General features: G+C 36.1%; 1 protein-coding gene across 1 annotated transcript in view; it reads left to right on the top strand.

The window, feature by feature from the left end:
• Window positions 1-13,622, top strand: part of LOC128360906 (NACHT, LRR and PYD domains-containing protein 14-like) — a 423,000-nt gene that overhangs the window by 21,363 nt on the left and 388,015 nt on the right. Inside the window, exon 8 of the mRNA XM_053321460.1 lies at window positions 1,157-1,330. Within this exon, the coding sequence (XP_053177435.1) occupies window positions 1,157-1,330 (174 nt within the window). The remainder of the gene's footprint in view (window positions 1-1,156; window positions 1,331-13,622) is intronic.

The raw sequence follows: 13,622 nt of genomic DNA, 5'->3' as shown, positions 1-13,622 counted from the left end.
TAAAGCATTTTAAGTGGAAAGGTAGAGACCTGAGAGAGAGCCCCTCCCCTTCACCGTGTGTCTGTTTGAACTCAGGTGACTTTAAAGGAGTTACACAGTTTAGGGACACAATGATTACCTGATAATGTTGGATGTGTTGGAGCCTATAGCAGCAACCTCTGCAAACAGGAAACGCTCATCAGCTGGCAGCTGATGAGCGTTTCCTGTTTGCAGAGTCTGAAACATGCACAAGGAGAGAGAGGGAGAGAGAGAAACCCACACAGCTGCCGGCATCTACCACCACAAAACAAGGCCAGACGGCACTCTGTCGCTGCTCTGTGAGGGCAAACACCAGCATTTATATGCTCCTACACAAAGAAGACCACAGTAAAAGAAAATATTATAAATACTGTACTGTACTGTATATGCTATTACAAATAAATAAGATGAAATAAATATAAGCAGGAAAATATACACATTTGCAAATATTGTGAAATCCAAAGTTTCCTTTTTCCCTTAAATTAAACATTAAATGCAAATAGTTACTCACCCCCCCCCCCCCCCACACACACACACACACACACTCTTTTTACATTAAATCTTACCTTCACTTTAAATTTCATTCTTTAAATGTAAATAAAGATTCAAACAGTAACAATATAATATCCAGTATTTACTTGTTCCAACACTTTTATGAAGCTGTGCAGTGTTTATACTGACTGAAATATTTAAACAACATGCTGTGATTGTTTTATAGCGACACCATTAAATATAAATGTTGTAGATATATTGAACATGCTTTTCCTCCTATTCTCCCAAAATCCATCCTGACATATTAGTTATCTTTGTAAACGTTGGGATCTTGAGTAGAATCTGAAATAAATCTCTGAGTTAGTATAGAAGGAGTCAGTGGTGGAGCTGCAGAGTTTAAGAGGTGAAGTCACTACGTCTTTATTGAAGTAGCAGCATGTTGTCATTAATATTAATGAGAGCTCTTTTTCACTGTTTGTATTTGACAGTTTTTAACCTGCATCCTGTTGGGTTCAGCTGTTTGGAGTTTCCATTTTCTAAACTTCTACATTTAAACCTTCTTCAGCTCTGAACAGATTATGAAACACTGAATGATTTCAAGCATGAACTTTGTCTTCTGAAGTAACATCATTTATTCTTTATTCAGGTTGAGGGACTGCAGTTTGTCAGAGATCAGCTGTGTTTCTCTGGCCTCAGCTCTCAAGGACAACCCTTCCCATCTGAGAGAGCTGAATCTGAATGGAAACAAGCTGCAGGATTCAGTAATGAAGCTTCTGTGTGATTTCCTGAAGAGTCCAGACTGCAGACTGGAGATTCTGGGGTCAGTTCACTTATATTCTATTTCTATTGTTGATCTTAAATTATCTTCAGTTGTTAAACATTATGTGCATATATAACTTACATCCATGAAGTTATTTTTCTGATCATATTTATTTTTTACTGTACAGTTTAGTCTGTAGTTATAAAAGATGACTGATTCTTAAAGAAACTGTAGAAAATATTCACTGTTAGTTGTTAAAATGAATTAATATATTTTAAAATATAATTTTCTGTAAAGAGTTACATCTGTATACAGAAGATCCTCTCAACTAATATCTGTTTTAAATTGATGAACTTTACTGTCTGAAGGAGAAATACACACACATACATACAAGTTATATCTTAAGAATGTGTGCAGCTTCTCCACTTGAAAGAGATAGATCATCTACTCAGAGTTTTTAACTGGATTTCACTCAATGACCAAACAGCTTTTCCTTTTCTTCTTCTTTTATTTGCAGTTTAGTTGACAGATGAATGGCTTTAGTTGTATTTCATTTGTTTCATTAGGTGAAAAACCTTTAAACAAAGAAAACACAGAAAAAACAATATTATAAATACTGTACATACTGTATATGCTATTGCACATTAATACAATTAAATAAATATAAGCAGGAAAATATACACATTTACAAATATTATGAAACCCAAAGTGTCCTATTTCCCTTAACCCTTTCATGCATGAATTATGATAACCTCAGTCAGGATGTTTTATTTCTCTTTAGGCATGAACAAATATTTGAACTCTATTTTCTTTTTCATCAAATTACATTACATTATAATAACATAAATTAACTGATTTACAACTAAAAACCTTACTGCAGATGAAGTGGTAGTGTATGGGATGACGTACTAGTGTCCACTGTGGAGGCTGAAGTGCAACTATGCATCAAAATCCATCATCATGCATATATAAGAAAACAGCTTCTGAATAGCTTTCCACTGTAGTGACACTATGCATGAAAGGGTTCAATTAAACATTAAGAGCAAATAAAGTTACTCACTGTCATTATTTATAAGCTTCACGTCAGGTAATGAATTCATTTTACTTCCTTTTTAATGTTTACTGCATTTTAATATTAACTGAATTATTTTAACATTAATGTAACATTTTACTGTCATATTCATTTAATTTAATATTTAAATTACACAATGTTTTAAACCAACCTTCCACACATGAATTAAAAAGTACCCCATTAATAAATACAGTCACAATCAACAGATTGAGAAATAAAGCATCGAGCGAACCCTGGCATTTGAAGAGTGACATCATCAAGCCACGCGTTACCAGGCAACCAACCACGCGGTAACCAGCAGCAACAGTTGAGCTGCAGTAATAATTGAGCGCAGACAGTGTTTAAAAGTTAGCCGTCTTACCGGCTGCCTCTCTGGTGTTTGTAGATGTTTCTGCACAAACAGGCGAGCAAACAGTCTCTCTTCCTGACGCTGTGTCGTTGTCTTTTCACCTGCTCTGCTTCTGCAGGGACGCTGTGTGCCGCTTTTTTTATGGTCCGTGCTGCACAGAGCGACTGTCAATGGTTCCTTCCGGCTGGCTCAACAGCCTGTGGATACTTGATATTTGTTTGTTTATTTGTTCATTTTTCCTCCAATTTATCTATTTAAACAGTTTATATTCCTTTAGGCTGGATGTTTAGATTTCCTCTTTCTCTAGTTTACACACACACACACACACACACACACACACACACACACACACACACACACTCTTCATTTTTACATAAAATCTTACCTTCACTTTAAATTTCGTTCTTTAAATTTAAATAAAGATTCAAACAGTAACAAATATAATATCCAGTATTTACTTGTTCCAACACTTTTAAGAAGCTGTGCAGTGTTTATACTGACTGAAATATTTAAACTCAACATGCTGTGATTGTTTTATAGCGACACCATTAAATATAAATATTGTAGATATATTGAACATCCTTTTCCTCCTATTCTCCCAAAATCCATCCTGACATATTATCTATCTTTGTAAATGTTGGGATCTTGAGTAGAATCTGAAATAAATCTCTGTGGGTTTTTAACTAGTGTTTGGCTGCACAACATGAGTTAGTATAGATGGAGTCAGTGGTGGAGCTGCAGAGTTGAAGCAGGGATTAAAGTTCAGATTTCCGTCAGTTGTCCTGCTGAAAGGGCAGATATGAGATCAATGCAGATCCCATGACAATTACAAAGGTATAACAATAATATATAACGTGATACTCTACATTATTATCACCACACACACACAGAGCAGGCATGGGCAGCCCGCCAGTCAATTTCCAAATATCAATAAATAGTTAAAATGATGTTGAAAGCAAACAGACCATTACTGCATCTAAATGACTGAGTGAAGTTGTTACAACTCTCCACCGCTGTGACTGTCTCTTCTGCACGGAGGTTCAGCTCCGCCCTGAGACGGAGGAGAGGAGCAGCTAGCGTTAGCCTCTGCTGCTGTTAGCTGTCATCACGCTGCTCTCCTTTGAGTCTGTTCAGAGCAGGAATGCTGTTACTTTACTCCTCCTCACTGTTCTGTATAAAAGGTCCGGACACTGAATGAGGACAGAGTTGCTTCGTCAGTAAGCGGCTGTGGAGATAGCTGCTGTAGGACGCTGTTGTGTTAGCTGGGGAGCTAACTCGGTTTAAAATACAAAATGTTAATTGAAATAAATTTTTTTGTTTTCCTGGTCAAATAGTGATGAGCAGAAATTTAAAAATGGTTTGATTTTCTTTTAATATTTAGAATAATAAAAGATAAAATCTCTGGCAAACCAACAAGAAATGACCCGTTTTCTCATATTATGAGACTGGATGTTGTCATCAAGGCAAGAGAGCAATAAATATAAATAAAAAATAAAAATCCTCTCTGTGTCACTGCAACGCTCTGATGTACCGTTTGAGTTTTTATAATGTTAATAACTATTTTCTGAAGCTCATAAGGTGCTAAAATAAAATACAAACGATTACTGAACATTTATACCTCCGACCCCCACTGTGGTTATACAGACTGCAGCCTTATTATTATATTATTATTATTATTATTATTATTATTATTATTATTATTATTATTATTATTAGGGGTGTAAGAAAATATCGATACACTTAAATATCGCGATGTTTTATTTGACGATACCGTATCGATATTCAACAGCACTTTAACGATTTTTTAATTAACAATTAACATCCAATTTGTTTTTCAATAAACTTTATTATCATTTCCATAATATACAAAAAACTCTCGATAGGAAAACATGTGCATTATTTTTACAATACAAAGATATCTCCATTATAAATAAAATCTACAAGGCTATAGACATAAAAGGATATAGTTTAAAAAATATATAAAAAAGAAAAGAAAATACAAGGCACTTTCATATCATTAATAAAAACAAATATTTCATTGCAGTTTCACTCAATTTACAAATTGGCTTGTTTACATTTAACAACTTCAAAGAAGAAAAATATTTATTTAGTTCATTTTTTAACCAAACTATTGAGGGGGAGGGGTTATTTTTCCATTTGCTTGAATGGATGTGATATTTACCCAAAACTATAATAATATTGACCAGTTCTGAAAATTCTTTGGTAAGATTATCTTTATATAAAAGAATCTGATGTTTATCAAATGGTGTGATATTTCTATTTTATTACCTCTCCATTCAAAAACATCCTGCCAAAAATGTGATGTCACTGAACAAGAATAAAAAAGATGTTCAGTATGTTTCACAATCCGCATTACAAATACAACATGGCTCAACCTCAGATCCAAACCTTTTCTTTCATGTTTCTGCTGCTGGATAATAGACATTCATATTTTTAAATTGCAATTCTTTGGCTTTTGGGCTGATTGGCCATTTCAGATATTTAGTAAATGTGTTCATAATTTTTAGATGACTCTCTTATTCTAACGTTTGTTGCTCTTGTATGACCATAAAAAAGGTTCTGCATGAACATCTTTCATATTATTTTATTATTGCATTTTTTATCAGTAATTAGCATTTGTTCAGTTTTAATATCTGGTAAGAGTATCTGTACACTGGAATGAGAGAGTATTTTTAATCAGTTGTATTAGTGGAACTGGAATAGCTTTACATATGTTGCTGTATTCCCTGTAAGAGCACTGCATATTACATGTTTCATTGAAAGAGTTGAGTTATAAGATTGAACCATGTTCATCCAACATGTCAGCAACAAACATTATTTTCTTATCACACCATTTTTGATGTACAAGGTTTTTCTATTTGATGTCATTGCTCTGTTGTTCCACAATGTGGATCCATGTGGACTAAAGTTGTGGGTAAATATCATTTTCCAGTATCTTAACACTTGTTCATGAAATTTTGACAGTTTCAAAGGTAACTTTGTGATTTCAAAATCACATTGTAACAAAAATTCAAACCCTCCGACTCTTTTAAAAATATTTCTGGGGATATGAAACCAAATAGATTCAGTTTGTGACAGAAAGGCTTTTATCCAATTTACTGTAAACATCCCTACCATTGATTCTATATCTAATGTTTTTAAACCTCCTTTATTAGTATCTTTGACCAAATGTGACTTTTTAATATAATGGGTTTTATTTTTCCATATAAAATTGTAAATTATGGAATTTGTTTTCTTAATGTTTTGAGAAGTAACATACAAAGATTGGCATGGATAAAACAATTTCGATATGCCCTCCGCCTTAGATAATATGTTTCGGCCAAAAATGGATAGATCTCTTATAAACCAATGATTTAGGGTTTTTTTCATAATCTCTAGTTTTTCATGAAAATGTTTTTCCTCCCTTAATTTGGCATCTTTAATTAGTTTTATTCCTAAATATTTCACCTCACTTTTTACAGGAAGTGACATAATCTCAACATCTTTACAAGGATATAGTGGCAATAGTTCACATTTGTCCAAATTTAAACTCAAACCAGATGCTTTGGAAAATATGGAAATTACATTTAAAGCTTTTTCTATTACTAATTTATCTTTTAGAAAAAATACCGTATCATCAGCAAACTGACTGATCCCAAATTCATAGACAAAAAGTGTAACTCCTTTTAGTTCAGAGTGATTTATAATCAAGTATGCCAGTAGCTGAGTGCATCAAATGAAGAGTTTTGGTGATATGGGACATCCTTGTCTGATCCCACGAGAAACGTTTATTCTTGGGGTCATTCCTGGATTAAGAGAAATACAACTGTTTATATCATTATAGAACATTTTAATAAAAACTTGTCACCAAATCCACATTTTTTTAGAGTTTGAATCAAAAAGTCGTGTTCAATAGAATCAAATGCTTTAAAGAAATCACTGAATAAAATGAGACTTTCTGATTCAATGAAGGATTGATAATCAATCATATCCAAAATGAATCTGACATTGTTGTGTATATTCCTACCTTTAATGAAAGCTGACTGAAACTCATCTACCAGTCCGGCCAACACATGTTGAAGTCGATTAGCAAATACAAGAGCTAATATTTTATAATCATTGCAAAGAAGTGTTATTGGCCTCCAGTTATCTCATTTCATTAAATCCTTATTTGGTTTGGGCAATAGAGTTATCAAACCTGTTTTCATGGAAGAAGATAAACTTCCTTTTTCTATACATTCTTTAAAAGACTTGTACAACAGATCTTTGATGTCATTCCAGAAGTGTTTATAGAACTCTATTGTTATACCATCGATTCCTGGGGAGTTTTATTTTTCATCTACTTTATTGCCATTTCTATTTCTGTTATATTTAGATCCTCTTCTACAATGTTCTTTTCCTCCTCATCAAGTTTTTTAATTTTGTCTTTAACTGATTCAAAAAGGAAGTCACAGTCTGCATCTTGATAGTTTGATTTATATAGATTATTGTAGAAAAGCCATATTTCTTCATTTACTTGTTTTTGATCTCCAATTATTATTTGTCATTTTTCTTCTATTTAGAAATCTTTTTTTTGCTTTGCCTGCGTTTTTCTAGTCCAAAAAAGTAGGCTGAATGTTTCTCTCCTTGTTCAAGCCACCTGGCTCTTGATCTTATAAATGCCCCATTTGCTTTATTCATGTAGAGATCGTCTAGTTGAATTTGGAGGGAGTGTAACTCTCCCTTTTCCTCTATTGAAAGTTCCTAATTGTTACATAACTTGTTTATTTTTAAATTACTTCTTTTTGTTTACATTTGCGTATCTGTGATATTTCTTTTCCAGTTTCAATTGCTATCTGTTTGAGTTTAAATGTGAACCATTCCCATTTGCTTAAATTTGACATTTGGAGCATAATAACATTTTGATACAGAGCTTTGACCTGTTTGCAGAACCCTTCATTTAATAACAAATTGTTGTTAAATTTCCAAATATGATGTGATTTAATAGTTGGTTGAACAACTGTAAACTAATCAGACAATGATCTGTAAGAGGGGATGCTGAAATCTCACACTTCGTTGCCTCCTTGCATAACATCTGAGAAGTAAGCCAATAATCTGATCTTGAATATCGAGTATTATCTGAAGCACTGTTCCACGTATATTTTAAGGAGGTGGGATTAGATATCCTTCAATAGTCCACTGTGTTTGTTATTGTACATAAATTGGTTAGAACATCATCATATTCAGGTTGCTGACCTCTATGAGGTATTCCATCCATCCATGAATTCGGAGCTATATTAAAATCTCCACCAATAATAACTTTTTCTGTCAGATATATAATTTTCCACTCGTTTATGAGTAATCCTAAACTTTCCATCATGGCTCTATTGTTGGTTCTATTATTATATCCATAAACACATGTTAAGATGAACCTTTGGTCATGTATCTCTGCTACCATCAAAATCCAGTGTCCATCCGTAACACTTTTATGTTCAATGATCTTTCCTGGTAATCTATTAAATAACACCATAACACCTGCTGAGTGCGCAGTTCCTCTCCCCACTGCTGTCTCCATAGTTTTTCATCTGCTGATCCTGAGTGAGTCTCTTGTAAGAAAACACAATTTGCCTTTTGTTCCTTACAAAATTAAAAAATAGCCTTGAGTTTAACAATATTTTTCAAACCTCTAACATTAATAGAAACAAACAAAATAGACATTTTTACTCTATAAAACTCTTGAATGCGCTGTATAAAATAACTATGTGCAGGAATGAGCATGTTGTCCAAAAATACCAAGTTTCAAAGCAACCAACCTTAAATTATTATTTTTTTCCCCCTTTCTTTAGTTTTGTTTCTTATCTTTTGAATTTGTTTATTTTATTTCTCTATTCAAGTGGTTTTTTCTCTACTCTTTGAATTAACCCTTTACTCTAACTGTTCAAACATGTAGAAAATGAGGTTAATCATTTTACCTTTCGTATGCTACCATATGATGAAGACCATGTGACTCTTTTGATGTCCACATTTTAAGGCTCAATTCTCCGTCCATCTATCACAGCATATCCCTCCTTTAGGAAAGCTTTCCTGCCGCTTCGTCGAGCTTCCTCCACTGTTGACCACAGCTTTGCCCGAGCTTCTCTGTCCTCTTTAGAGAAGTCCTCCCTGAAGTACATTTTCAGCTCCTTGCAAACTCTCGCACCTTTGGATTTTTTCCATATTTCGTTCCGAATAGACCGCGTTGTATGATGATGGGTCTCGGCAGACACCTTGTAACCATGGAAACTGGTCCTTAACTTTACAGTTTAGCTTAACTACAGCACATGTGCGTCTTCACCTTCTCCTGTTTACTTCTCACTCTCTGCCACAGCGCAGCAAAAACACAGAATGTCAAAATAAAAGCGGTATTTTCAAAATAAAAGTTGACAGCCCTCTTAAGCAACACAGCCACAAAGACACTTGAAACATGTACAAAATGACAATAATAGTATGAACAGTGATAAATTATAACTATCAGCTACATATTATATTGTAATGCTGCTGTTAAGAATGTTTTTGACATTTTGTTTTATATATTTTGCTTAATATACATTTTCATAATTATATGTATATTTCATGTCAATTTTAAAATAAATTGGGAGGGGGGGGGCTCCCTGACCATTTATGCTTAGGGCCCCCAAAAGCTTAGCAGCGGCACTGGGTCTCGGCATCTTGTTTTGTGCAGCGTGGTTCTTCCTACCAAGTCGATGGACCGTGTCTACCATCTCCCTGAGTTTGTCCACTGCCACAGGAATCACCCTTGTGAGGATGCCGACGACCACTTCTTTTGTATCCTCGTTTTCTCCTTCTTTTAATCCCAGTAATCTGAGATCCCACCTTCTCTTGTACTTTGCATTTTCGGCATATTTTAGGCATATTTCTTTGAAGGAATGATTTTTACTTGTCAGGGTTTCAATTTGTTTCTGCATTTTTACAATTTCCTTATTGTTCTCTTTGACAGCTTTAGTGTTTGCCTCTATGCGGAATTCAAGAGTCTTTAGCCGCTCGTCAAGCTTTTTGAGTACTGTTTGAACGGCTTCAAATATGCTTTTGTTGCTGACCTCTCTTTTTTTTCTTGTTCTCTGTCATCCATTTTCTTGAGTTTCTTGGGGTTGGGGCTTGGCAGTGGTGTGTGGTCGTTATTACAAGTTGTTTTACCTTCATCCATCTCCTCAAACACGTCTTCATCACATGCCTCCTGGAGGGCTGTGAGGTCATAATCATGATCCGACATGTTAGCGTTTTTAGCATTAGCCATTTTTTCAAATCTTGATGAAAACAGTCAAACTACTCGAGGTAGCCGTAACTAGGCTGTCCAAAAGTTATTTCTCCATGTCGGGTTCGTTTTTCTATATTGTGGTTGGGTGCTGGTCTTGAATGTAAGGTTTTATGGACTCAATTTGTTGTTTTCTTGCTGACCCAGCTGAAAGTGCTGCTGCTGACTCCGCCATCTTGGGTCCCTCCTACAAGGCGTTTGTTAATTTTTATGTAAACCTCCGGCGGCTATTTGGCAGCAGTCATCATGTCCTCCGCGCCAAAGGAACAATGAAATAGGCATTCCAGTGCCAAGGCTCTGGAAAAAATCAATAGTAATTCCCATACCTAAAAAGGTCAGTCCCAAGGAGGACAATGACTACCGGCCGGTGGCCATAACCTCAAATGTTTTTAAATCACTAGAGAAGATCTTGATAGGGAAACTTCGAATAGCTGTGGAACCAGTGCTTGATAAATATCAGTTTGCCGCAGCACAAGTGATGCTATAGCGACTATAATGCATCTTGCCCTGAAGCACCTAGAAAATCCAGCTGGATATGTCAGACTTCTTTTTGTCGATTTTAGTTCTGCTTTTAATCTTATCCAGCCACACATCCTTCTTAAAAAACTAGTTCAGTTGAATGTTAACCCTTTTTTAGTGAGGTGGTACTACTCCTTTTTATCCAATAGGCCACAGCAGGTCAAGTTCAACTCAGCTCTGTCTGATTTGGCTGAATGTAGCACTGGTGCCCCTCAGGGGTGTGTCAGTTCACCTTTTCTGTTCACGTTGTATACCAACGACTGTGTCAGTTCTGAGCCAAACCAATTCATAGTAAAATTTTCTGATGACACAGTCATTCTTAGCCTGCTCAATGCCAATAATAATTTAAGTGTTCACCGAACTGCAGTTGACAAGTTTGTCAACTGGTGTGATGCGAATCTGCTGCATATTAACACAATAAAATCTGTAGAGATGCTGCTTGATCCTAGATCAGTTGGAGACCATAGTCCTGAAGATATCAAACAGGTGAAAACCTTCAAGTACTTGGGAGTACATGTTGACAGCGACCTGAGCTGGCGCACACAGGTGGCCAATGTGTGTGCCAGAATCCACCAGCGTCTTCATTTTTTACGTAGGCTCAGGGTTTTTGGAGTCTGTAAAAATATTATGTTGATTTTTTACAGAGCAACAATTGAGTCAGTCCTCCGTTATGGAATCACCAGCTGGTTTGGTAATCTAACAGTTAAATCCAGAGCTGAGATCTCAAGCCTAGTTAGAACTGCAGGTAAGATTATGGGAACAACACCCCCCCTTAATCCACAGGACCTGTTTGAGCAGGCGACTATGAGACAGACAAATGCCATTTTATCGGACAGTGCTCACGTTTTGAACACTGAATATGCTCTTCTGAATTCTGGGAAGAGATATAGACTTCCTCTGTGCAGGCACAATCGATATAAACACTCTTTTGTTCCTATATCAATTAAGCTTCTTAACAACCAGAAATGAATGTATGTGATGGTTTTATGTATGGAAATGAATTTGTGTATTATGACTCCAGATAATGGGTGGATGTATGTGAATGAACGGATCTATGAGTATCTGTGATGGAATGCTGGGATGTGTGACTGAACCCATATTTATGATGGAATGAATGTTTTGGTAGGTTGCTATGGTGATGTGGAGGGGGTGATGGGAGGTGATGTGAATGCCTGTGTGAATGCTTTGATGGGGAGGAGGGGGTATATGGCGGTACATGAGTAGGATCATCCAATGTCAGGTTGCGTTTGTTCCACCACTGTCTGTCTTTTTACCGTATGTCTGTATTGCATGTTGTTTTGTTTTTTATTGTATGTTATTTATGCAACACTGTCCCTGTCTCCAAGATAAATTTCTCCCTAGGGAGACCAATAAAGTAACCTAACCTAACTAACCTAAATCCCGCGAGAGTGCCAGTCTGTGGCAAACTGCATGCTAACCGCTAACTTAGCACAGTTCACCGGCGATGGCTGAGGACGAGAGGCTACAGCCAGCTCCAGCAGCTTTTAAAGCTGATGTTTGGGCATATTTTGGTTTCAAAACAAAGGAAGGCAGTTACGACTACGACAAGAGCCATGCGGTGTGTAAACTCTGCAACGCCAGATGTATTGTTATGTTAGATTATACACAGGGACTGCATATATTTGCAAGTATTTGAGACTTTTACTGAAAGGCTGATATTAATTTCTTCAGCCTGCACATAAAGAGCAGATGTTCCAGTGACTTTGAATTTTCTTTTTCGACTTCAGAAATTTCAACCTGCTTATTATAGTTAAGGGATAACCTTTTAACGGGAGCGTACCTATGTTCCCCGGGTCCTATGTTCCCCGATCGCGGCTAACTCGGTTGCTAGCTCAGCGGCTAACTCCGCTGCTAGCTCGGCAGCTAACTCATCTGCTAACTCAGCGGCTAAGTCGGCTGCTATCTCAGCTAACTGGCTAACTGTAGACGGGATCAACATCCCTATGGTTCCCCGCTTTGTATGTGATAGGGGAACATAGGGATGTTCCCACCTTTTAACAGAGTCAAGAAATCTGTTAACTTATTTTTTTCATTTGTTTATCCAAAAATCCTGCAAATGCGTGTGTTTCTTAAGCAAGCTGATGTTAAGCATGTAACAACATTGTGTGTGCTATGTGCTACAGTTTTCTTACAATTAAATTCTTTCAAAGAAACTCAATATATTGTTGTTCCTAAAGTCTCGCAATATATCGCAATATATCATATTGTTGCCCCTGTATCGTGATACGTATCGTATCGCCAGATTCTTGCCAATACACACCCCTAATTATTATTACCTGTAAGCTTTTCCATTTAATTTAGTAAAGAGCAGCAATGGTTAGTGGGTGAAATATAATCTAGTTTTCTCAGCTGTTTCCACCTTGTTTTACCTTAAATTCCAGGAAGCGACCGCAGAAGGGTTTCTATGACAAGATAGATGGTGAACAGTTTATTAGTTTTTTAGTTATTAGTTAAAAAATTCAGCCAGAAGATTTTTGCTTTAGTGCCTGAGTTTAAGAGGTTAAGTCACTACGTCTTTATTGAAGTAGCAGCATGTTGTCATTAATATTAATGAGAGCTCTTTTTCACTGTTTGTATTTGACAGTTTTTAACCTGCATCCTGTTGGGTTCAGCTGTTTGGAGTTTCCATTTTCTAAACTTCTACATTTAAACCTTCTTCAGCTCTGAACAGATTATGAAACACTGAATGATTTCAAGCATGAACTTTGTCTTCTAAAGTAACATCATTTATTCTTTATTCAGGTTGGAGAACTGCAGGTTGTCAGAGATCAGCTGTGCTTCTCTGGCCTCAGCTCTGAAGGACAACCCTTCCCATCTGAAGCTGCTGAATCTGTGTAACAACAAGCTGCAGGATTCAGGAGTGAAGCTTCTGGGTGATTTCCTGCAGAGTTCAGACTGCAGACTGGAGACTCTGAGGTCAGTTCACTGACAGTCTGTTACTATTGTTGATCTTTATGTTTAACAACTGAACATTTACGTGCATATAACTTACATCCATTAAGTTATATTTTTCATTTCATTTTAATGTGTTTTGATGAGTAATGTTTGTTTACTGATATTGATCATTCAGCGCACACACACACACACACACACACACACA

The sequence above is a fragment of the Scomber japonicus genome, chromosome 6 (genome assembly GCF_027409825.1).
Source record: "Scomber japonicus isolate fScoJap1 chromosome 6, fScoJap1.pri, whole genome shotgun sequence".
In the NCBI taxonomy this organism is placed as follows: Eukaryota; Metazoa; Chordata; class Actinopteri; order Scombriformes; family Scombridae; genus Scomber; species Scomber japonicus.
The sequence above is the reverse complement of the archived record's forward strand: the minus strand, read 5'-3'. Positions and strand labels throughout refer to the sequence as shown.